The sequence below is a fragment of the Caenorhabditis elegans genome, chromosome III (genome assembly GCF_000002985.6).
Source record: "Caenorhabditis elegans chromosome III".
Lineage (NCBI taxonomy): Eukaryota > Metazoa > Nematoda > Chromadorea > Rhabditida > Rhabditidae > Caenorhabditis > Caenorhabditis elegans.
The window spans coordinates 5,573,237-5,595,031 of NC_003281.10; the positions used below are offsets into that span (position 1 = coordinate 5,573,237).

Genomic DNA, 21,795 nt, shown 5'->3' on the forward strand with positions numbered 1-21,795 from the left:
TTTGTTTGAATTTTACGTTTTTTTTTAAAGAATAAGAGTTTCAACAAATCTTTTAAATTTTCTAAAACATCTTTCATATCAAACTTTTTTGAAAAATTATTAAGAAATTATCAATTGACTGTGAGATTAGATGAAAAATTCAAATTTTCGTAAAGTAACTGATATTTATCATAGGAAACTTTTTTTCGAGCCCAAAATGTTTAGTTCGTTCATAAGTTAAGCACAAATGAGTTCACCTAATATTCAATTTTTTTGTTCATTTTCATTAATTTACATTTTTTGAGCTGTAATTTTGAAATCACATTTTTTTTCTTAAAAAAATGTAGCTCTTCAATTTTTTTTTGAAACGGCATTTGATTTTCCACACATTTTTGAAATAAAAATTTTCCAGGAAAAAACTTTTTTGGTTAGTTTTATAGTATTTTTCGTAATTATAATTATTCGAGCCGTACTGTGAGAACTGTGAGAACTTTGATATCTGAAGGGAAAATAATAACATTTCTTCTTAAATTTGATCATCATTGAAAATTTTGAATTATTCTCCAGTTAAAAAAATAGGTGTCCCGTTTTTTGTTTACTTATTTTCTTCTTTTTCTGAGTATAAAAGCAAAATAAATATTTAAATAATCTTTAGATGTCTTTCTTTTTTTTTTAAATACTTTCGACCAAAAATTATAGACCATTACCCTCCCCTTTCTCTCATTTTTTACCTCTATTCCCCCGCAATAGAATATTTTCAATTAAATTTAATTTGCAGATGGTGGGTAATGTTCTATTACTGCTCATCTACCACATAACTCTTGCCACGTCATCACAATGGACATCCTCTCAATTTCCGGATCTTCGGGGACCTACGGTGAATCAGTGCGTAGCAGTTTTGCCACGAAATAAGCAACAACTTTATGTCTGTGATCCGGATCATATGCTGAATAATACACAAGGTTCGGTTTAAATTTATTGGAAAAGTTTGGAAAATAATTTAGTTTAGAAAACTCAATTGAAAGTTTTACCGAAAGTCGGCTCATTTCTTTTTAAAAAATTATTTACTTTTGTCAGTTTTCAATTGAAATTTAGCAAAGTTGGTCAAGTGTGTATACATTTTAATGGAAGTTAATTTTTTTTTAGATTCTGCCGAAAACTCAATAAAGTTCAACAAAACTTACTAAAAGAATTTGGAAATTTTAACTTTCTACAAAGAGTTGGCAATTTCAAAAATAACTATTTTCAACTTTCTGTCACGCTTCCAAATTTATATTAGAACTTTTCAAATTCAAGACGAGTTTTGCCAACTTTTTATTAAGTCTTGCATATTTAGAATTTTGTTTTTAGATTTCAAGTGAGAACAAAAAATTATATCACTACTTTGGCAATTTTTGAAAAGTAGGTAATTTTCATAACGCATTCAAAATTGTTCTTTTATCAATTTCCTTGCTTCGGTGACAATTCTCAATTTTATACCAAATTTCTAATAAAAGTCTGTTACAACTTGTCCAATCTGTCATAAAACAGACAACTAAATAACCCATAAGAACAATCACTTCTTCTTCATTTTCTTGTCAAAAATTCCAATTGCATAGTAATAAAAAGAGACTGAAGAACAGAAAGAACATGTGGCACTTGAGGAGTGTACTCTCTCCTCAGCACAAAAAGAGCAATTTGCAGCGATGCAATTGAACATTCAGCTGCAAGAATTGGCAGTCGGGACGCCGTGTCACTGTCAGAGAAGGTCACAATGCACAACAGGGATCGAGGGTAAGAATTCTGGAAACTTTTGACAAACTTGGTTCAAACTTTCGATAGACTGCTTCAAAACGTTTGAAAACAACTTTTTCCGAGCTTTTGACACAGTTTTGTGAAAAATCGAAAAGCTGACACCCTTGACATGTATGCTCCGCCTGATTCTTGGCTCCATTCATTCCAGTTTTGAGCAAAATTGTGGTGTTCTTCATTTCTAGTATACAACTTTTTTCAAGAAAACTTGAAACTGAATTTCAATTAAATTTGTTTCCAGGAAGTGGCGGAAAGGAGGGCCTACACGGCTTCATTGTCTCAATCGCAATTGTCAAGAACCTCTATATGCATATGCACTCGCCAAGTGACACGTGAGTTATTCTGAGTAACAACAACATTTCTCCAAATAAACCAATGGCTCAGAGAGCATTTCCCTATTTTCCCGTATTTCCAGGTAGGTCACCAGATCCTTTTGTTGTCTTTATTTTTAATGCTCGAGTGGAGAGACAACTGTCTAGTAGGAAGAATAAAGTTCAAAGGAAGGGAAACACAAAAACACAAAAGTTCAATGTTATGATCTGTCAGTATTCGAACCTGAAAATATGTTGTTCAAGTTCCGGTAGAAAAAGGAAAAATAAAAATTGCGTACTTCTAAGTGCATCACGATAGTTTTCCTTCGGTCATGTTCTGGACATATTAATCGTTATAAAAAAATTTCAAAAACAATAGCATCCGATATTTTTCGGGATTACTTTTTCTTCTAAGGCTCTGTGAATTTGGAGAAAAAAATCTGTATTTTCTGAAATTGCATCTGTAAGGCAATTCCATGGGTTTTCAGTAGAATATTCAAACTTATAAACTTTCAGACAACTTACTGAAAGAGCTGAAGCTTTCTGCCGAGCACTTGAAGGACGCTGGGCACTCGGAGACTGTGGAAACTCGGTTATTGTGTTTGTATGGCAGCATTATAAAAAGGTATGTACCTATTCTCTTTCAATAATCGTTAAAAAGATATGCACGTTTGAAATCTTGGCGCTAGAGCTATTCAAATTTGTCTTTTATCCAGCTCAATCTAAAATTTTCAGATGGTAATATGGCCGGCTCGACTTGCAGAGAAATACATAACTGCAGAGGAAAGGAAGGCTATTCTAACAAAAGTTAATGATTATGCACAGACTGATGATTGGTTTCCGGCACTTTCTACAATTATTAGTAGGTTTTTTAATTTTAAGTTAACAGTTTATAAAATAGGGTTACAGAAGAAATATCAAACGAGCTGAATGGGGATCCAGAGCCGAGATTCGACACTGGCACCTTATCACTTTTGTTATCAGTTGGCTTAGCAGTTGGGCTTACGGTATTTATTACATGTAAGTCAGGGTTTAGTTAGAAACTTGCCTGGGGTCAAATATGTCATCTACTCCTAGTCTAAAACTGTTTTTTGTGCAAAAAACTTGTAGAATTTCACGATTATCATTTTCGAATATGATAATAGCATTTTTGTATCAATGACCTGAAACTTTTAATTTCAGGCTGTGTGTGCGCATTCCGATGTTGCGGAAACGTAAAAACACGAGAGCGACGGAAGAGTGTCGAACGAGCAATGGACAATCTACGGAACAGCGTGATCCGTCGAGGCAGTCAGTTTCGCAGGTTTGATTGTCAGTGCATTCCCATGATGTGTGTGCACATTATGCCCCTGTGTGTCACGCTTTAACATGGAGAATATACTCACAATCATGAACTAAAATATTAAGCCTTGTGCCTTCCTGCCTACCTACCGCTTATTCTGTGACTTTTGATCTGAAATCTGGTATTTGGAATTTTTTTTTAATTCCAATCAAAGGTGTCGCCAAAACAATTTATTTTTTTAAATATATTTACAGAGATAATCGAGAAATCAGAAAATAGAAAATCACACTAGACACCGGTGTAGGCACGAGGCAGGCGTAGGTGGAAGATTAACTAGGCATATTTTCCTACAAGAAAGACTTAGCACGGAAATCCAAAAATTTGATAAACACACTTTTCATCTCAAGATATCAATTCAACTTCAGATCCATAAGCCGATCGCCACGTATTATCAATGATGAGAAAGATGTGTTTTTTGGCGATGCGACACGTGTCTAATATGAAATCACGGGTTTTTACCATTCACCTTCGAACTTCTTGTTGTTTTGCTCAATTTCGTGTGCAGGGACTGTTTCGAATTCGGAACATTTTTAGAAATTTTGTTTTTTCTTGTTCTTCGTTCTCTCTCTCCTTTTTCACTTATTTTCGTTCATTCCCAGTTTTTTGTTTCTGCATAAAGATTTGTATTTGGAAGTTAAAAATCATACCCATAAAAATGAACAGGTGGCACTGAAGGAGTACTGTACACCAGGTATTGTAGGCCTTGTAGGATTGTAGGATATTGTAAAATTCTGGTTCACTCAAAGATCAAAAATGTGCTCATCGCGACAAAAGCGCAAAGTTTCTATAACATCGAAAATTGTTTTTTTGTATCATCGCAAAGGTATTGTTACTAACAAAAAAAACTTGAATGAAATATATACATTTATTCGGAAATTTCACAAGAAAAAAATTTCATTTAGAGACCAGAAAAAGGATGCACTGCACAAGACTCTTGATATCACTGTTCAGGATGCACTGTAAATAGTCGAAATCAAAATTTGATCTAAAACTAAATAAATACCTCGGCTTTCATATGCTTTAATTCTTCATTGATTTCTGTCCAGGCCCAAACAAGAATGAGCGCATAGCAAAGCTGTCAAGCTCTTCTGGACGGATCTGAAAAAATGAGTGAAATTTATTTTAAACCTTACAAATTTTTTGGAGAGATCATTATTTTCACTCTTTTATCGAAAAATTACTATGGCATGCCAAAGTCCGGGGACCCGTTTTTTCACTTCCCTTGTTAATGCGATAATTACACACCTGATTCTTGATCTCAATCAATTGTTTTCAGCGTATCATTGAAAGCGTTTGAATCGATAGCTTTGAGCATAGTTTCCAGATTTATCAACAGATTAGGAACGCTTAATCCTTCATTTTGTTGCATCGACTCACACGATTCCTTGACTTTTGGCACTCTAGAATTAAGTTAGAAGGCATTATATATAGTTAAAAGACAAATTTACCCTGTTGCCTCCGATGTTCCCTTTTTTATTAGACGCCCACCACAGTTATCCACATCACATTTTCTTTTATTCCCGACTCTTTCAGATGTGTTTGCTGTACCCAGACTCAAATTACCATCCTTCGAACAAAAATATGAAATCTTCTTATTTTTGTCGAGTTGGACAACAGCGATGTTTGTCATTCCGAAAATTAATACCAATATTTTTAAAAATTAAATTTGAATTGTACTCATCATCATGTTCTTTTCTCCATACCGTTTATACATTTCTTCTTTTCTAGCTTCCTTTTTTTAAAATGAAACCTCGAAACTTTCCTTCAATCATTCATTTTGTGAAATTGTTAATTGCGAATAGGAAAATTATAACTTATTATTTACAAAAAATTCGAATTATCATTGCGATACATTATGTATAATATAACAAAACATATTCAAACGAAAAATAATAACAACTAAAGATATGAATTACTTAAAACCGTGATGAGACCCATTTTTATTCCCAGTCAAACTCATCCACTTCTTCATCTACCCAAGTACCTTGAAATAAACGTCCGTTGCAAGATCCCTGAAATGCAATTATGTTTAAGAAGTTTTACTAATACTAATATTTTAGTACCTTCTCCGAGTAATGACTGTATGGATCCACATTATTCAGAGTTTTAGAGCACAACCAACAGAACGAGGCATTACATTTTGTACAATGCATCTTATTGCATCCTTCGTCCTTCTCAATGTACACTAAACATTTCGGACACTGCTTGCTGTTCTCCTCCAGCCATCCACGATTAAGGAATCGTTCCTCCAGAGCCTTCATGTTCTTCTCTCCATACCGTTTATACATTTCTTCTTTTCCTGCTTCATCTGCTTCATTCCATTCTTTCATTATTCTCTCCTCGTCTTCTTTTCTAAATTTACACCTTGAGACTCCATGGAACGTTCCTTTGCACAAATTGCAGAAAGAATAATTGCAATAGGAGCATTCAACAAGGTTGCGTTGGCTGAAAAAATGTTTTTGTGAACTTATCATACGCTCAAAAAAATCAAGTCTTTGAGAGTCATTGTGAGCAGAATTATGGGCACCCAAAGATTTTATACGAGAAATCCAGCGGGCTCAACAAATTTCAACACTCAAATTTCAAACCGACAATCACAGAGCTCCAGACACAAAGTTCAAGAAAAATTCACGAGTTCTGATAGTCTAATAGCAACACAACACATTTTTCTAAATTTTACCTGTCAGTTAGATAAGCCACCATTTGGCAATTTTCATTTGGACATTCCATTGAATCATCCATTTCTCGAATTGCTTTTTCTAGCATATGAGCTTCATACCTTTAAAAATTAATCAAATACTTGTCAATCTCCTAGGAATCTTACTTTGCAAACAGCTCCTCTCCTAGAGCCTCTTGCACCATACCCTGTTGGGCTTCATTTTCACATCCTTCTGCTAGACATGACATTGGTTTCGACTGAAAAATCCAATAAAAATATATCAGCTAAGAAAATTCAAACTAACCACAAACCCCTTGGCAATAGAAATATAATAGTTGAAAGTGCAGGATTTGCAGAAAACATGAGAACATGGCTGGAACTTTATGCAGTGCTGTCCCATTTGGGATTCGAAGCATACCTGGAAATTTTGATGAAAAATTAGAAAAAAAATACAAACGTTACTTGGCAATCGTAGAGGGTATTAACAAACTGTTCTTCAACAGCTTCCTCTTCTTTCTGTAGTATTTTCATTTTCAGAGATTCGATAGTCTCTCCTTGTCTGTTCAGTGCACATGCCTCGTTCAAATTTATAATTTTCGGAGTGTTCTGGGCCATCTGAAATTTGATAGTTGAAAAAGACGCCAGCTGCTTGAATCAAAGAACGTAGCAGTCGACATTCCGCAGAATTAAAAAAGTTAAATTCTGCATGAGATATCTAGATTTAAATTCGCTCAAAGGCATACCCGTGAGATGTCGGTCTTCTAATCAACATCCTACTTCTAATGAATATGTAATTTCTACTATCTGTGTAGACCGTTACATCTCAGAACGCTTTGCAGACGACATATCGCGGGTAGCCCATCTATGTCATTCAATAACGAACCAGCAAAATGTCGGCTGCAGTTAAATTTAGCAGAGGACACCTTACGTGTCTGAGATGTCGGCTCATAATGGTGCTTTTTATTTGATTCTCGCTACTCACCAAATCAATTATTGTCTGGTAGCACATAAAAAGCACCTCCATCATCTGGTTTTCCTCGCAAATCTTTGCCAACTCGGTTTCACAAGATGTCATTTGTTCCTGATTCATCCAATAACTTTCCAGTTCAAGTTTTGGTGATGATACGGTGGGATAATCATTTGGAAGATGGAATTTTAGTCGAATTGGAGGAAGAATGTCAAGAGGAAGATGAAATTGATCGCCGGAGTCAGATGTTCCTTCAATTGTGACTGTTGGATCGTATAAGTTGTCAAATCCGACCTGAAATTGCACTTGACTATTCTAAAACTCATTTAAAAAAACCAACTAACCAACTTTCAACCGTAACTTAGTGACTCTTCTAAAAAATACTTTACTCCATATATGGCCATATTAGTTTATCTCGTACAGGAAAATAGTCAACCGTGGCCAAAATTTCGGGCTAATGATTATGGAGGCTATTGAAATTTTCTATACTTTGTTACCTTAAATATTTTTGATAACTTACATAATTACGTAGAAAGTGTAGCTAAAATATAGTAAGGGTAGTTTCAGATAAATAATTTTTTGTTGTTATTTAGTGGACATTAAATTACTTTTTTAAAAGTTAAAATACCCCAGCTTCTCTCAAAAAACCAAAATCTTTACCTCAATAATTCCCTGGATTTCAGCATTCTTATCACTCCAATCACTGGATTTCGCCAGTTTCTTCTCTCTTAGAACACTTTCCAATGCTTCCAATTCATATATTTGCAGGTCACGATCAGTCATTTTTTATCGATTTTTAGACAAGAGACGCAGAGATTCAATAGACGGAGTTTAGGTAATTTAGAAATGAATGTTCAGGAATTTATAGAAAATATTTTACATTATTAGTCAAAAATGTTCAAACAATATATGAGGAAAGTTTGCGGAACAAAAATCAAAATTAATTACTAAAATATTGCGAAATATTGCAAAATTGTAATGAGTAAAATTGCGCAATGTGATAGATAACCTGTTGTGGAAACGATGAGAAATACAATTTGAAACTTTAAATTTAGAGTATTATCAGTGAGAAATTGTTCAACTTAAATTGTGTTTTTCTCTACGTGATGTGTACTTTAATTGCGTTTCAATTGTTTGTATTTAAACAATCGAAGAGTTCAAATTTGCAGCAATGCTTGAAATTGCCCCCAAAAGTTCAATTTTTCAATTTGCCAAACCTTTCACTAAAATTTTTGAAAAATGTATCTATCCATGTACCTTATTCTTCAGGAATTGATAAAATCTATCGATTCATAAAAAACTAAAGCTATTCCAACAGAATAGAAAAACACAATGTTCAAAAATGAAAGAATATTAAAATCATGTGAAAAGGGAAAACTTCCAGAAAGTCGACTCTTCTCGTTTACTGCGTTTTGTGAATATCTGAAAACTTTGTACGGATTTGTTACCATTTCTTCAATAGGCCGTGTATCATTCTGTCAATTTTTGGTGGATAGGTAAAATGTAACAGCCAATTTGATTTCTGAAAAGTTTTCGAAACATTTTTAAATATATTTAAAACATTTATTTAGGTCATACAAGTCCCGATATTCGAATATGAAACTACATCCAATCACTGAAGTGCACCATTGTCCAGCCTTTCCATTTGTTCTGCAAATTAAAATTTATCTACAAATCTATTCTGGTGATTGCGGCTGGATAAAATTTTAGTCCAACTCCCTGATTACCTCGTATTTTATCTTGAAAATAGTCGTTTTTTTGGACAAAAGGGGCGTGTTGGGGTAATATCTGACATTAATCTGAATGACTCCATACTCGTAGCGAACTCGTTCAATTATTCCGGTCGGATAAGATTCAAAAGATTTGATGATTCCCTGTGCCGCTTCAATCATGCCACTGACAGCTGAAAATAACTAAATTTCAAAATTGTTTCTGATATCGTACTTACGAAGCATATCATCCGGAGCAAAAAGATCCACTACTGCAACTGGGTCCCCTGATTTGATAGCTGCCTGGAACTTTTCGAAGAACTCCTTCGGTACGTTGGCATATTCTTCGGGGACTGGATCCAATGAAAAGACAATAGAAGCACTTGAAAGAGCTAGAAGAAAAATTGGAAGACGCATATTTTGGTTTGGCTACATGGCGAACTGAGCATTTTTATAGTTCGAAATGCTAATTCAATTAGAATGTGAAAATTGTCAATCAATGCGGAGGTTGATGTTTGGTGTCGTATTGATGATCATGATCATTTTGGGCATTTTGAAGACACCACATGGGTTCTGCCGCGTACGGTATCCGGTCTCGTCATGATAAATTTTAGCTGAATGAAAAAGCGTGTGCAGTGTGTGGCAGAGGAGTTGCGTCATTCCACGTTTAAAAGTGTGCCCAACATCAGATATACCTTTAATCCTCCAACCCGTCGGAATCAAGTAGCTCACACACACACACACACATACATAATCTGAGAGCACGTGTAGTTTTTGTTACATGCTCAATTCTAAAACAGAGGGCGCGAGAGAGAAAGAGGCCATCTCTAGGACAACGTACTAATGATAGAGAGACGGCATCCGCTTCTGTGTGATTATGTAGCTCTTTTTCTCTCGTACCTGCCTCTTCTTCAACTTGTGATATTATCCCACGTATTCATACTCTCTTCTTCACTTTTTGTTTGAAGCTTCTGGTTGCCTTAGGCCTCGTGGGATAATATGCAACGTTTTGTGCGCTTTAAGAATATATTCACTGTAGCTTTTTCAAATAAGATCCAGCTTAGGTTCAGTTAACGCGGCTCCGGAAGCTTCGTCACGAATTGGATTACTTTGACTTTCCAGATTAGAGCTTAAGCTTTCAGAAACATGCGAAGACGTAGCAACAGACAATATGTTGATCTCTCATATTTTCGCGAAACTGCCGATGCGCTATTATTCGACGTTGAAACCAATTCACGCGAATTCACCAATGAAATCAACACTGTGAAGGAGGAGAAAGCCAAGTGGGATGAGGTAAGCTTTCACACAAAGTTTAACTCGCCTGCCTACCTGGGACCTAGGCCTGATTTATGCCTACTTCAAAAGTGGGCGTGGCATGTGTCGAAATAACTTTTTTTCAGAGAACACCGCAAGGGTATACGGCAAAGCCAATTAGTTTTGAGGGCGCAGACATATGGTGTTCTTGGATATGTACAGTACCTGGACCGAGAGGAAGCCCCTGGGAGGGAGGGGAATATGAGGTTTAATTACTTTTTAGTTCGCAAAAGTATATTATCTCCAGGTTTCCGTGAACTTTCACAAATGGCCTATAATTCCGCCAATTTGTGAATTCAAAACGCCGCTTCATCATCCGAACGTGGACCTCAGAGGTTGGTTAGAACTGTTTCGAAAAAATATGTTTGAGTGTGAAATACAGAAAACGGTAGCAAAAAGAAACGCATTATTACAAAAATCTTTACAGGATCAATTTATCTTAAAATGCTGGAACAAGAGCACTGGTCTTCTGAAACTTCACTCAAGAAACTTCTGAGGGAAATCAGCAATCTACTTGCAACGCCCGATCTTACTCAAGCTGCAAATATTGAAGCCTGGATGGAATATGAGAATCAGCGGTTAGATATATTTTAACGGCGCACAGCTGCAAATGTGAACAAACTCGGCCACCTATTCTTCTAGGCCACTTCGATTTGGAGCTAAGCGTCGTTGAACAGAGAAAAGAGAACACTTAACTTTTAAAATTATCTTGTTCCAGTGAAAATTACGAGGCTAAAGCTCGAGCTTATGCTTGGACAGTTAACCCGAACGCCGTGGGATACATGGAAGTATCCGAGAATTCCGGAATTCAGAGGGAGACAGCAAAGGCTAAGTTGGCAGTGCAAAATGGTGCCATGGAATCGGACGAGGATGATGACGATCTACCAATTGACATCGAAAACTAATATTACACAAATTTTTATATTTTTGGTATTGGCCAACGTTTTCTGTTGAAGACCTTTTCCACTTTCTCAAAACTTTCTTGCCGACACTCTATGGAATTTTTCAGATTTTTCTCCAAAAAGGTGCCAATTTTCTATACACATTTATTTAAATCCCAATGCCCCTTTTTTGCAGCAAACTTACCTGACCTATGTGATAATTTTTCCCATTTTCCCTACTTTCCCGATCACACCAATTTTTCATTCTCTTTCCAAAACCATGTCTTTTTACGAAAAAAGTGATTATTGTACCAAATAAAGCTATTCCAAACTCGTTGAGTCGGGGTGTCCTCCCATTATCTCTTAATGAAATGGCAGAACAAGAATAAATCTACGTAGTCAACATTTGTAGGCAGGGAGGTATGCTTGACTAAGCTCCAGTCTACTAAGGATTTAAAAAACTCGGCCACCGATTTCTTGTTCTCGGCCACGTTGCAATGAACCGCAATGCCCTTCAAAAAGAGGTGATACTCGTGATTGCACGTCATTACCTCATCCCCAATGTCTATATTTACTTCTCCCGCACACCTTGTCAGATATCTGCACTGTTCATGGTGTGCTCATCGCCTCGCGGAGAGAGCTCTAACCCAAAAGTTTTAAACGTAAAAAGCCGGAAACGGTATAGGTTTATCGGTTCACCGAGAGCGCGCCTAGATCGTGTGGTACCGCCCCTCCTCGCCTCCCGTCAAAGGTCTCTATTTACTCCCAAACAGTGTGCTCTCGGAGCCTCCCGATCCCCCTCGCTGACCATTGTCCACTCCACTCGACCGTGCACAGTTGACTCCTTTTTTTGTACTAGTCGGTTGTTGGAAATGAAACGTATTCTTTTGATTTCTCTATTTTCGGCGGTTGTCAACGGCTTTTACTACAAGAGAACTTTATACGGAGATGCTAATGAGGGAGCTGCCATGCCAGACTATGTTAATGCTTATTATGTGAGTTTTCTTGGCTTGTAGGATTTTTAAGTGGCAGTTTCGGCAGAGATTTCACATCTAAAATATAGTTTTTGAGTTGTTTTGCAACAAGTCAGCCAAAAAATCGGTGGCCGAGTTTTTTGCTTTCCGCGGCCACGTAGCGAAAATCCCAAGGTTAATTATTACAAGGTCACAACCATTTCGGTATGTTGTGTAGATTTTTCTAATTGAAACTAGATCAGAACACAAACGCCTGCTTGCTTGCCTTCATTCACCTACGCTTGTATCAAGATTGTGCACATTGAAAGTAGGCGTGTAGACAGGCACGTAGGTACCAAGGACTGAAGATTTCATGAAAACAACACCAAACACCAGAGTCCAGCAAGAAAAAAAACCAAAAAATAATAGGCAAGCTTTCATGAAAACGAGTCTGCCTACCAAGCCTTATTGAAAATTCTGAACATTCATTTTCCAGGGTTTTCCAACAATCCCAACACAAGAGCCACGTCGGCGACCATCTTTCAACATGAATCCACCACAAGGATATTTTCATCGGGAGCATCCATTTGACTTTGGGCCATTTGGTTATATGAGAGCAAGGTAAGTTCCGGAATAGGTGGCCAAGTTTTATCTCCTCGCGGCCACTTAGTAAAAAACTGACCGTAGCGCCAGATTACAACGATAATCTATTCAAAACTCACTTTAGACGGTACCTTAGCAACAAATAATCTTGATTTTCCTTCAGAATTGGAGAAGCCAACTTCGGTGAGCCCATGGAGAAAACTGACCGCGAGCGAGCTATGGAACGGGCCAAACCGGGATTTTGGCGTCAAAACCAACGCGAAACCATGGATCGGATCAAGAAAATTATTGGAGAGCAGAGAATGAATATGGAGCAGAAGCAAATGCATATTCGAAGAGTTCTAGCAAATGAGAGTGATGAGATAAGGGTAAGAAGATAAATAATTTTTTCTCAACAAACACAAACATTTTTCAGTCCAAATTCGCTGATATTCACAAAAGACTGATCATGAAAAACAACAAGATGACCGTCTCCTCTCCAGTTCCAGAGCTTAGCAAACAGGCGAAGAAGCTTGAGAAAGAGGCCAAGAAAATTATGGAAAACAAGAAAATGAGTGTAGAGAAGAAGCAGGAGAAACTTGACAAACTTATGCTTAAGGCTCCAGAGAACGTTAAGAATGAGCTCAATGCTATGAACGATTCGGGGTGAGCATTGAGTTTTTCATGGTAGGCAAGACGCGCATGTAGGCAGGCGCAGGTTGCATGGGAGGCAGGAAGCAGGCGTTACATGGTATTCCTAAAAAGATTCCAATCCGTGTAACACTCTCGGAGAATTCAATCATATCAAAATTGATTGATGCTTAGTCGATTTTTGTGTTTCTCCTCTATTGCTCTCTTCGAAAAATCTCAAATCTTTCAGATCAACACCTGCCCCAATTCAAGCTCCATTCCCAGCTCCAGGACAAACCGAGGCTCTTAATCGGGCAAACCCATCAATGGCTTCTCAAGTTGAAGTAATGACTCGTAATGCACCAACTCAAGCAGTGGTTGAAGCTCGTCAAATCCGAGTTTCCGAAGATGGAAAAACTGTGGAAATTTAAATAATCTGTGCTCTATGAGCAATTCTTCTTTTTGTGTATTTTACGTCTAATTTTCTCAACTGCCCAACGTCTTTCCCTTGTGCTCCATCCCCAGAAACGACGAGCTATCTGACTGTATATACAAGTGATTTCAGCTCGGCGTTTGCTCACCTGCTCAGTTCGCCTTCTGTAAATATAACCTTAATCCATTCAAAATCGTTGTTATCAATCTCAGCATATCAATTGTTTATCAGTGTTATTTAAATAATAAATATATGGGATTTTCTGCGCTAATATATTAGAAAACTCGTATCTTTCCAATAAAAAGTGGAATTTGAACATCCACGCTTTGTTTCTGTCAGATGGAGCGCGTTTGGTGCATGTTTTTTCAGCGGTTTTTTTGCCCTTTTAAAAAAGTCTAGATTTCTAAACATTTTGAACGCGATACCAGTTTTTCTTGTTCTAGTTTGTGTTAAAATAATTTCTACTAAATTTCAGATGTCAGACGACAGCCGTGAAACTCAGTTATTCGAGCTAGAAGCACTGGAGAGTGTGCTAAGGGAGAATAAATTGACGAGAATCAGTGATTGGGCGGATAAAAATGCAGAAATTCGGGGAATAATTGAAGTAGAATATTGAGCGTATAAAGAAGTTTATTATTAAATTTTTTCTTGATTTCAGGTAGGATTTGACACATTATCCGATCCAAAAGTCACAATTGAAGGAACGTCTGACTCCAGCGATCATTTTTCCATCCCCCTAGACATTCTTCCACCAATCCGATTGAAATTTCATCTTCCAAATGATTATCCCTCAGTATCATCACCAAAACTTGAACTGGAAAGTTATTGGATGAATCAGGAACAAATGACATCTTGTGAAACCGAGTTGGCAAGGATTTGCGAGGAAAACCAGATGATGGAGGTGCTTTTTATGTGCTATCAAACGATAATTGATTCGGTTAGTTTTTTGTTCTTTTTAACAAATTAAATATATAAAAATAAGTTTCAGATAGACCAATCTCACCTAAAAATCATCAATCTGAACGAGGCGTGTGCGCTGAAAAACAATGGAGAAACTATTGAATCGCTGAAAAAGAAAATTCTTGGAAAAGGCGAAGAAGCTGCTGAAGAGCACTTTGTCAATACACTTTTCGATTGTGAAGTAATTTTTTCGTAGTTATAAAATTATACTATTTTTTCAATCTTCCAGGTATGCTACGACTCTCAAATGGGCCAACATTGCATCAAATTCCAGCCGTGCTCTCACGTTTTCTGCAAACAATGTACTTTCGATTATTATCGTACAATATCGAAAGGTGTTGTGGTAAGATCCAATCGATTTTTTTTTTGGAAAAATTGGATCATTTACAGTCAAAAGCCATGCAGTGTCTAGCAGAAGGATGCAAGAGTGAAGCACAACAAAATACGGTTAAGGAGGCACTCGGAGATGATTTATATGCAAAGTGAGATACATTTCCAAAAAAAAAAATCCAAATTTGAATTTCCGCCAGATACGAGACGATTATGCTGGAGAAGGCGATTCGAGAGATGGAAGACACCGTGGAGTGTCCCAGAGAGAATTGTCAAAAAGTCGCCTACGTCACGGATAGGTATAGTTTAAAATATAAAAATAAATGTAAAAAAGAAGAACATTTCAGACAACGCTTCCTGGCCGAATGCTCCTACTGTAACTTTTCGTTCTGCAATCTGTGTAAGCAGACATTCCACGGAATAGAACGCTGCAAATGGAAGAAAGGAGACAAAGAGCTTCTTGTCAAAAGATGGAAGGATGGAGATGAAGCTGAGAAGGCTGAAATGTGCAGGCAATTTGGAGGAGAGAAGCGTGTCGAGGAGCTTGTGGAGCGGTTCCTCAATGAGGAATGGCTGGATTCGAACAGCAAACCGTGTCCCAAGTGCTCGGTGAGCATAGAGAAGAATGAAGGATGCCACAAGATGCACTGTACGAAGTGTGACACCTACTTCTGTTGGTTGTGCTCTGAAACTCTTGACAAGGAAGATCCTTATAAGCATTTTCAGGGAGATGTTGGTTTTTTCTTAGAATTGTGTAAGAAATGTATTTTTCATTTTCAGGGATCATGCTCTGGACGTCTGTTCGAAGGAGTTCATCACGATTTGCTAGATAACGATGACGATCTTCTTTTCGATATGGCATTTAACGACGGTAGTGACTATGACAGTGATGAGACCGTCGAGTATCCTGAATCCGACGAAGATATTGATGCGGAGGATTGGTTAGAGCAAGAAGGACATTTTGACGAGCTTTTCTTTAATTAACATAACTTTACGGTTTTCTCTAAATTTACGGATTAATTGTCAAATAAAATGAATAGTTCATCCTTTTAGATTTGGTGATTGATTTAAAAGTGAAAATAGAATTAAAAGAAAGGGGTAAGAAATAAACAAAAAATAAATAGAAACAATCAAAAAATTTGACAAGGGGCAATAGGGATAAAAGAGGTTTGGGGAAATGAGATCAGATGATTCGGAGGCATCAATAGCCTCTGCCAGCGTTTCTCTGCAGGGTCTGCATCACAGTAGTCAGCTTCCGTTTCGTGTCTCCATCTGGGAAGTTGTCGAGATCATAGTATTGAGGGGCGATTTGAAGTAGCCTGAAACGCATATCTAGTTAGGTTTTGAATAATATAATTTGCAAATTAACTCACCATTCAGGGCGCACATCAGTTACAGTTCTGATGAAGTTCTTTGTGGTTAACACGAACTCATTGTAGAGTGCCCACTCCGGCTTATGATCGAGAACTGTGGATGGATGAAGGTTGACGAGCTGATTATCTTTCACCGTCACGTAGTGTCCACTTCGTTCCAGATGAGCGACTTGCATGAAAAATCCAGCTACAAGAGCTTTCCTGATGTTGAGATAATAGTCTCGAGATTTGAAGTCTGTTGAGACACGTCGAAGATTGTACTTGTCCATAACACGCGACAATTGTGTGCGGACTGTGTCGGCAGTTTTCATAGTTCTGTAGTTGATGAAGTTATCGTAACACCACTGCGGATCTTCTTGATCTGAAATATGCGAAACTAATATTTGAAAAAAAGAAAAACAAAGTCAACTTACTCTGCTTGAACGAATGATAGACATTGAGAAGTGTGAGATGATCTCCATCAATATGTGCAAACCGAGCCTTCGCCTCATCGGCTTCTGTTCTCATTTCATTGGGACGAACCCAGCACTGCGGAACCGAGAGCATTGCTGTGATCGACAAAATTTCATTTGAGCAATTGAGTTCAGTGGATGTGATAAGCATCTTTGCGAGCTGAGGATCAAGCGGGAACTCAGCCATCAGACTTCCTAGTTCAGTGAGCTCTCCATCGTCGTTGATCGCCTGAAGATAGTTTAACAGTTCCAGCGCTCTCATCAATGTCTCTGGTGCGGGAGGATCCATGAAATCGAAGTGCACAAGATCTTCGGTTCCGAGCTTCTTGAGCTGCAGCACAACAGATCCGAGATTCGACCGAAGAATTTCAGGATATGTTTGATCTTGCATTTCTGATCCGTAAGCCGTTTCGGTGTAAAGCCGGAAACATTTTCCTGGCTTTGTTCTTCCGGCGCGTCCAGCTCTTTGCATAGCAGAAGCTTTCGAAATGGGACAAACAAGCAGCGACTCGACACGAATTCTTGGATTGTACACTTTTTGCTTCGAGAATCCAGGATCGATAACAAAGACAACGCCATCAATAGTCAATGATGTCTCAGCGATATTTGTAGAGATGACACACTTTCTGCTGATTGCTCCATTCGGTCGATTTGGTGGTGCTGGTTCGAAGATTCTCTGCTGTGCTGCTGGGGGAAGTGTAGAGTACAACGGAATGCAGCTGAGTGCTCCAGCATCTGCTCCCAAGGCTTGAATCTCACGATCTATTCTTTTGCAAGCTTCTTCGATCTCTTCTTGACCAGTGAGGAACAGTAAAATGTCACCTTCAACCTCCTCGACCATATGAATTTGGATTACAGTTCTGATCGCGGCTTCTAGATAATCTTTCTCCGCATTTGGAGTGAAGAAGATCTCAACAGGGAATGTTCTTCCGGGAACACTGAGCAACGGGCAATCCTCGAAATATCTTTGAAACTTTCCTGCATCCAATGTAGCGGACATGATTACGACCTTGATATCAGCTCGATTTCTCACGATTTCCTTGATCAGTCCCATAAGAATATCTGTGGCGAGTGTTCTTTCGTGAGCCTCGTCGAGAATAAGGACTTTGTACTTATCGAGGAGCGGGCTGTTCATTGCTTCTCGCAGCAACATACCGTCTGTACAGTATTTGAGAACAGTTCGTTCGCTGATGCAGTCTTCGAAACGAATACTGTATCCCACTTCTTGTCCCAAAACTACGTCCATTTCCTCAGCAACTCTTGTCGCAACGCTCATCGCAGCGACCCGTCTAGGCTGTGTGCAAGCCACCAATCTCGCTTGACCGGGTGGTTGTCCTTGTTGCTGCTGCTTCATGAACTCGACGGCCCACTGTGGGATTTGCGTGGTCTTTCCGGATCCCGTTTCTCCGACAAGAGTGATGCACTGGTTGTTCCGGAGCAGCTCCATAAACTTTTCCTTATATTCCCATACTGGCAATTGACTTCTTTTCTCCCAAATTGCCCAATATCGGTTACTAAATGGCTGGTTGTTGTATGGATTGATTTGGATCTGTAAATTTGGAGATGAGAAACAAAAATTCGTTTACTAAAAAATACCTTCATATTTCCAACTGCCCCAATCTGTCTTTTCCGGTCGGGGGAGGAGCGTCTGTGTGGCGATCGGGAGCGGGATCGGGATCTGCGGTTAGGAGATCTGAAAATAAATTATTATTATTATATTGAACTGGGGAAGCAACAATTTTACTTACCTTCTTCTGTCTCCGCGTCCGCTGCCATCTAAATCCAATCGGTGTCTCGAAGACATCGCAAGTTTCTCCTTCAATAGGAAAATTAGAGTTTCAAGTGGCTTTATAAAGCGTTATACGAAAATATTAGGTATTTCGAAAAGCTACGCGCAGGATAAATGGATTAAATGTATGACAAATTAAGAAAACTAGTTGAAAAAGGAGAAAATCAGCAAATATAGAGATATTGGGAACAAAAGACAGAATTTCGCAGAATATATTCGGAATAAGTATGGAGCGATTTACGGGTGCGCCTTTAAACTTTCGGTGGGTCTCGAAGCGATTCCGCTGTCTGCGTCTCTGCACTGCTGGGCGGCTTGATGGTTTTAGTTGTTTTCAGCTTCTTTTCGAGTTTCAGATATATTTTTTCAAGTTTTTCAATTTAAAATAATGTTCTCTGAATTTTTATCTATCGATTAATATCCTATTTATATATTTTTATTTTCAGAGAACAGGGGAAAACTTGAGAGAATGGCTCTCAGACTCGCCGTCAGCTCTGCTTTGCGTCCGGCTCTCAATAGCCAGGTAATTTTCTTGTGAGATTGCTAAAAGAGAAATAAAAACTCTTAATTGAAAATAAAATTGAAAGTTGTATGCCCACAGGTCGCATGGAGAACGTAACAACGATGATAATGTAGAAAATCTAATTAAATTAATTAATTTTCAGGTTCGCAATGCTTCATCAGCTGTCTCCGTGAAGGACGTGCTTGCCAGCGCTCCACAAGCTGAAGTTACCACCTTGAAGAATGGCTTCCGTGTTGTCACCGAAGATAATGGATCCGCCACCGCTACCGTAATTTTGCCCACTAGTTTTCTAAAATTTCTTTTGTTTTAAATTGTAGGTGGGAGTCTGGATCGAGACCGGATCTCGTTTTGAGAACGAGAAGAACAACGGTGTCGCACATTTCCTCGAGCGATTGATCCACAAGGGAACTGGAAAGAGAGCATCTGCTGCTCTCGAATCCGAGCTTAATGCTATCGGAGCAAAACTCAACTCGTTCACTGAGCGTGACCAAACCGCAGTTTTTGTCCAAGCTGGAGCTCAAGATGTTGAGAAAGGTAAATATTTGTAACTTATAAAATTGTGTTAATTTTCCAAAATTTTCAGTTGTCGATATCCTCGCCGATGTTCTCCGCAACAGCAAGCTTGAGGCCTCAACCATCGATACCGAAAGAGTTAATCTTCTCAAAGAGCTCGAAGCTTCCGATGACTATCATCAGCTTGTCCTCTTCGATATGCTCCACGCTGCCGGATTCCAAGGCACCCCACTCGCTCTCAGCGTTCTCGGAACCAGTGAGAGCATTCCAGTAAGTATTTATTTGGGTTTACATAAAGTTGATTATTTTTTCAGAATATCTCTGCTCAACAATTGAAGGAGTGGCAAGAGGATCATTACAGACCAGTGCGCATGGTTCTGTCCGCTGTCGGAGGAGGAGTTTCCAATGTTTCAAGCCTCGCCGATAAATATTTCGGAGACTTGAGCAACGAATACCCACGAAAGGTTCCACAGGTCGATGGAACACGATTCACCGGATCTGAATACAGATACCGCAACGATAATGTCCCACACATGTATGCTGCTTTCGCTGTTGAGGTACAAATAATAAATGTGTGTTCAGTCTTTCATTTTACTTCATTTTTAGGGTGTTGGATATGCCCACAAAGATGCTCTCGCTCTTCAAATTGCCAATCAATTCATTGGTAAGTTGGCTTTTGTGTGAATTTTTCAATTCAAACCGTAATTTTGATGAGTTTTAGGCCAATGGGATGTGACCCACGCTACATCCAGAACAGCTGCTTCCAGACTTGTCCAAAAAATCGGACACGACCACGGAGTCCATAACCTCCAGCATTTCAACATCAACTACAAGTAAGTATCTTTTTTTGCAAGCTTATTTAAATTTTTATTTTCTTTTTTTCAGAGACACTGGATTGTTCGGAATCTACTTTGTTGCTGATGCTCACGACTTGAACGACACCAGCGGAATCATGAAGTCTGTTGCTCACGAATGGAAGCATTTGGCCTCTGCTGCCACAGAAGAAGAAGTCGCCATGGCCAAGAACCAATTCAGAACCAACTTGTACCAGAACCTCGAGACCAACACACAAAAGGCTGGATTTAACGCTAAGGAGGTTTGTTACTCTGCAGAAAATGCTATGGATAGTTATTTCATTATTTTCAGCTTCTTTACACCGGAAATCTCAGACAGTTGTCAGAACTTGAAGCTCAAATTCAAAAGGTTGACGCTGGAGCTGTCCGCGAGGCTATTTCAAGACATGTGTACGATCGTGATCTTGCTGCTGTCGGAGTTGGTGAGTAGTTTTCCACTTGCTGTTGTTTTTACATTATGAGAATTGCAAACAATTTCTCTTTTCTAGGTCGCACAGAAGCCTTCCCCAACTACGCCCTTACTCGCGCTGGTATGTCGTGGTGGAGAATGTAAGCAGTGAACGATGACGTCTTCCTCATCTCGGATTCCCTATGTACTTTTCGCTGTTCGTTCACCGTCTCTCTCTCTCTCTATCTGTTGTCAGATACACTTTTTTAGAAAACTTTTTGCTGTTCATTTATTTTCTTTTTCCAAAAATTAATTTTAATTTAGAGTAGCGTTATTTGTTTGTACGGTTCGGAGTAAAATGAATGAATTGACGAATTGTGCCAGAAAATGTATATCTGCTCGATTATTTTCTGCAGAATTATAATATCTGAATGATTTCCTGATGAGATTGTCTGCCCATCAAATCAGCGCCCTCAATTTTCCCCCGATGCAAAAAAAAAAACACAACAAGACCACTCCCAATTGGACGGAAAGATATCTGCGTCTCCGACCGATCCATTGCATCTCTTGTCCACCGGTTGACTGGCCTTGACCACGTTCGCACACTTATTGTCAGCCTCACCCGAGGCTATCCGCTTACTGAACCCCACTTTACGCGAAACTTTCTGTATATAGGTGACTGGCGTTAAATAATAATAGCATCGTTCCATTTTACAGCTAATTTCTTACCTGAAAGTTTTCGAATCTTGAAAAAAAAACTAACTGTCATTTCAAGTAGTAATTAGTAATTCTTTATTTCAATAAAAATCAGCGAAAATGATCCAAAGTCTAGAATTTTAACAGGAAACAGTAAAATTGTAGAATACTGAATTCCCACTTCTCCTCGAGAAGTACACGAGCTGCGTAAATCGACACATGGTCGTGTTATTGGTTCACGAGTGTGCGCCTTTAAAAAGTACTGTAGTTTCACCTTTGTTTTTTCAACTTTTGTTGCTGTCAGTTTTTCACGATTTTTCGATGAAAACATACTTCCTGATTGATCAACTTAAATTTAAATTAAAAAAA

The 21,795-nt window shown here is 38.3% G+C and overlaps 8 protein-coding genes and 1 non-coding gene across 14 annotated transcripts; 5 read left to right on the top strand and 4 right to left on the bottom strand.

The window, feature by feature from the left end:
- Window positions 1–757: 757 nt before the first annotated feature.
- molo-1 (MOLO1 domain-containing protein) lies at window positions 758–3,778 on the top strand (the record flags this gene model as incomplete). The annotated part of the gene is made up of 7 exons (NM_065794.2): window positions 758–941; window positions 1,663–1,752; window positions 2,012–2,102; window positions 2,598–2,706; window positions 2,817–2,943; window positions 2,991–3,101; window positions 3,264–3,778. The coding sequence occupies 7 exons, from the start codon at window positions 758–760 to the stop codon at window positions 3,446–3,448; spliced, it is 897 nt and encodes a 298-aa protein (NP_498195.1). The 3' UTR covers window positions 3,449–3,778.
- Window positions 3,779–5,177: 1,399 nt separating this feature from the next.
- On the bottom strand, window positions 5,178–8,183 carry F56D2.5 (RBR-type E3 ubiquitin transferase). Its single transcript, NM_065795.5, has 8 exons — window positions 7,710–8,183; window positions 7,065–7,343; window positions 6,545–6,697; window positions 6,387–6,500; window positions 6,248–6,339; window positions 6,104–6,202; window positions 5,487–5,868; window positions 5,178–5,435 (listed from the first exon to the last, which is right to left on the bottom strand). Exons 1-8 carry the CDS (start codon window positions 7,830–7,832, stop codon window positions 5,364–5,366), a joined length of 1,314 nt encoding a protein of 437 aa, NP_498196.1. The 5' UTR covers window positions 7,833–8,183; the 3' UTR covers window positions 5,178–5,363.
- Window positions 8,184–8,603: 420 nt separating this feature from the next.
- Window positions 8,604–9,630, bottom strand: F56D2.8 (DUF4440 domain-containing protein). Its single transcript, NM_001382872.1, has 3 exons — window positions 8,998–9,630; window positions 8,777–8,952; window positions 8,604–8,699 (listed from the first exon to the last, which is right to left on the bottom strand). Exons 1-3 carry the CDS (start codon window positions 9,173–9,175, stop codon window positions 8,652–8,654), a joined length of 402 nt encoding a protein of 133 aa, NP_001370378.1. The 5' UTR covers window positions 9,176–9,630; the 3' UTR covers window positions 8,604–8,651.
- Window positions 9,631–9,888: 258 nt separating this feature from the next.
- Window positions 9,889–11,286, top strand: uev-2 (UBC core domain-containing protein). Its single transcript, NM_065797.3, has 5 exons — window positions 9,889–10,051; window positions 10,159–10,278; window positions 10,320–10,407; window positions 10,500–10,650; window positions 10,791–11,286. Exons 1-5 carry the CDS (start codon window positions 9,905–9,907, stop codon window positions 10,975–10,977), a joined length of 693 nt encoding a protein of 230 aa, NP_498198.1. The 5' UTR covers window positions 9,889–9,904; the 3' UTR covers window positions 10,978–11,286.
- Window positions 11,287–11,710: 424 nt separating this feature from the next.
- Window positions 11,711–13,874, top strand: F56D2.3 (DUF148 domain-containing protein; the record flags this gene model as incomplete). 2 transcript variants are annotated; one of them, NM_065798.7, is made up of 5 exons in its annotated part: window positions 11,711–11,948; window positions 12,403–12,527; window positions 12,673–12,877; window positions 12,925–13,154; window positions 13,369–13,874. In NM_065798.7, the coding sequence occupies 5 exons, from the start codon at window positions 11,826–11,828 to the stop codon at window positions 13,547–13,549; spliced, it is 864 nt and encodes a 287-aa protein (NP_498199.2). The 2 variants fall into 2 exon arrangements, with proteins under 2 accessions (NP_498199.2, NP_001343797.1); NM_001356761.3 differs by lacking the exons at window positions 11,711–11,948; window positions 12,403–12,527 and having other exon boundaries at window positions 12,701–12,877; window positions 13,369–13,549.
- A 152-nt stretch (window positions 13,875–14,026) lies between these two features.
- F56D2.2 (RBR-type E3 ubiquitin transferase) lies at window positions 14,027–15,892 on the top strand (the record flags this gene model as incomplete). The annotated part of the gene is made up of 8 exons (NM_001379715.1): window positions 14,027–14,155; window positions 14,210–14,488; window positions 14,540–14,692; window positions 14,741–14,854; window positions 14,902–14,993; window positions 15,042–15,140; window positions 15,189–15,573; window positions 15,622–15,892. 8 exons carry the CDS (start codon window positions 14,027–14,029, stop codon window positions 15,823–15,825), a joined length of 1,455 nt encoding a protein of 484 aa, NP_001367432.1. The 3' UTR covers window positions 15,826–15,892.
- On the bottom strand, window positions 15,800–18,482 carry ddx-15 (the record flags this gene model as incomplete). Of its 2 annotated transcripts, none has more annotated exons than NM_171130.5 (5): window positions 15,800–16,160; window positions 16,215–16,575; window positions 16,628–18,215; window positions 18,263–18,359; window positions 18,415–18,482. In NM_171130.5, 5 exons carry the CDS (start codon window positions 18,468–18,470, stop codon window positions 16,043–16,045), a joined length of 2,220 nt encoding a protein of 739 aa, NP_741147.1. In that variant the 3' UTR covers window positions 15,800–16,042. The 2 variants fall into 2 exon arrangements, with proteins under 2 accessions (NP_741147.1, NP_741148.2); NM_171131.10 differs by having other exon boundaries at window positions 15,877–16,173; window positions 18,415–18,470.
- Window positions 18,483–18,898: 416 nt separating this feature from the next.
- ucr-1 lies at window positions 18,899–21,165 on the top strand (the record flags this gene model as incomplete). Of its 4 annotated transcripts, none has more annotated exons than NM_065801.8 (10): window positions 18,899–18,975; window positions 19,118–19,243; window positions 19,293–19,509; window positions 19,559–19,758; window positions 19,803–20,045; window positions 20,095–20,152; window positions 20,210–20,321; window positions 20,374–20,584; window positions 20,635–20,764; window positions 20,831–21,165. In NM_065801.8, the coding sequence occupies 10 exons, from the start codon at window positions 18,922–18,924 to the stop codon at window positions 20,893–20,895; spliced, it is 1,416 nt and encodes a 471-aa protein (NP_498202.1). The 4 variants fall into 4 exon arrangements, with proteins under 4 accessions (NP_498202.1, NP_001343795.1, NP_001368667.1 ...); NM_001356762.4 differs by having other exon boundaries at window positions 18,922–18,975; window positions 20,204–20,321; window positions 20,831–21,089; NM_001379716.1 differs by lacking the exons at window positions 18,899–18,975; window positions 19,118–19,243; window positions 19,293–19,509 and having other exon boundaries at window positions 19,687–19,758; window positions 20,204–20,321; window positions 20,831–20,895.
- A 93-nt stretch (window positions 21,166–21,258) lies between these two features.
- F56D2.9 lies at window positions 21,259–21,405 on the bottom strand. The gene has a single exon (NR_052317.1). It is a non-coding gene; the product is annotated as an Unclassified non-coding RNA F56D2.9 (non-coding RNA).
- Between the last annotated feature and the right edge of the window lie 390 nt (window positions 21,406–21,795).

Coding starts and splice junctions, on each gene's coding strand:
- F56D2.8 (NM_001382872.1), bottom strand. CDS start 9,175: ATGCGTCTTCCAATTTTTCTTCTAGCTCTTTCAAGTGCTTCTATTGTC. Junction 8,953..8,997: donor TGCTCCGGATGATATGCTTC/GTAAGTACGATA, acceptor AGTTATTTTCAG/CTGTCAGTGGCATGATTGAA. Junction 8,700..8,776: donor TTTTCAAGATAAAATACGAG/GTAATCAGGGAG, acceptor TTTAATTTGCAG/AACAAATGGAAAGGCTGGAC.
- F56D2.5 (NM_065795.5), bottom strand. CDS start 7,832: ATGACTGATCGTGACCTGCAAATATATGAATTGGAAGCATTGGAAAGT. Junction 6,698..7,064: donor ACCAGACAATAATTGATTTG/GTGAGTAGCGAG, acceptor ATCAAATTTCAG/ATGGCCCAGAACACTCCGAA. Junction 5,436..5,486: donor ACAGTCATTACTCGGAGAAG/GTACTAAAATAT, acceptor ATTGCATTTCAG/GGATCTTGCAACGGACGTTT.
- uev-2 (NM_065797.3), top strand. CDS start 9,905: ATGCGAAGACGTAGCAACAGACAATATGTTGATCTCTCATATTTTCGC. Junction 10,279..10,319: donor GGGAGGGAGGGGAATATGAG/GTTTAATTACTT, acceptor TATTATCTCCAG/GTTTCCGTGAACTTTCACAA. Junction 10,408..10,499: donor TCCGAACGTGGACCTCAGAG/GTTGGTTAGAAC, acceptor AAATCTTTACAG/GATCAATTTATCTTAAAATG.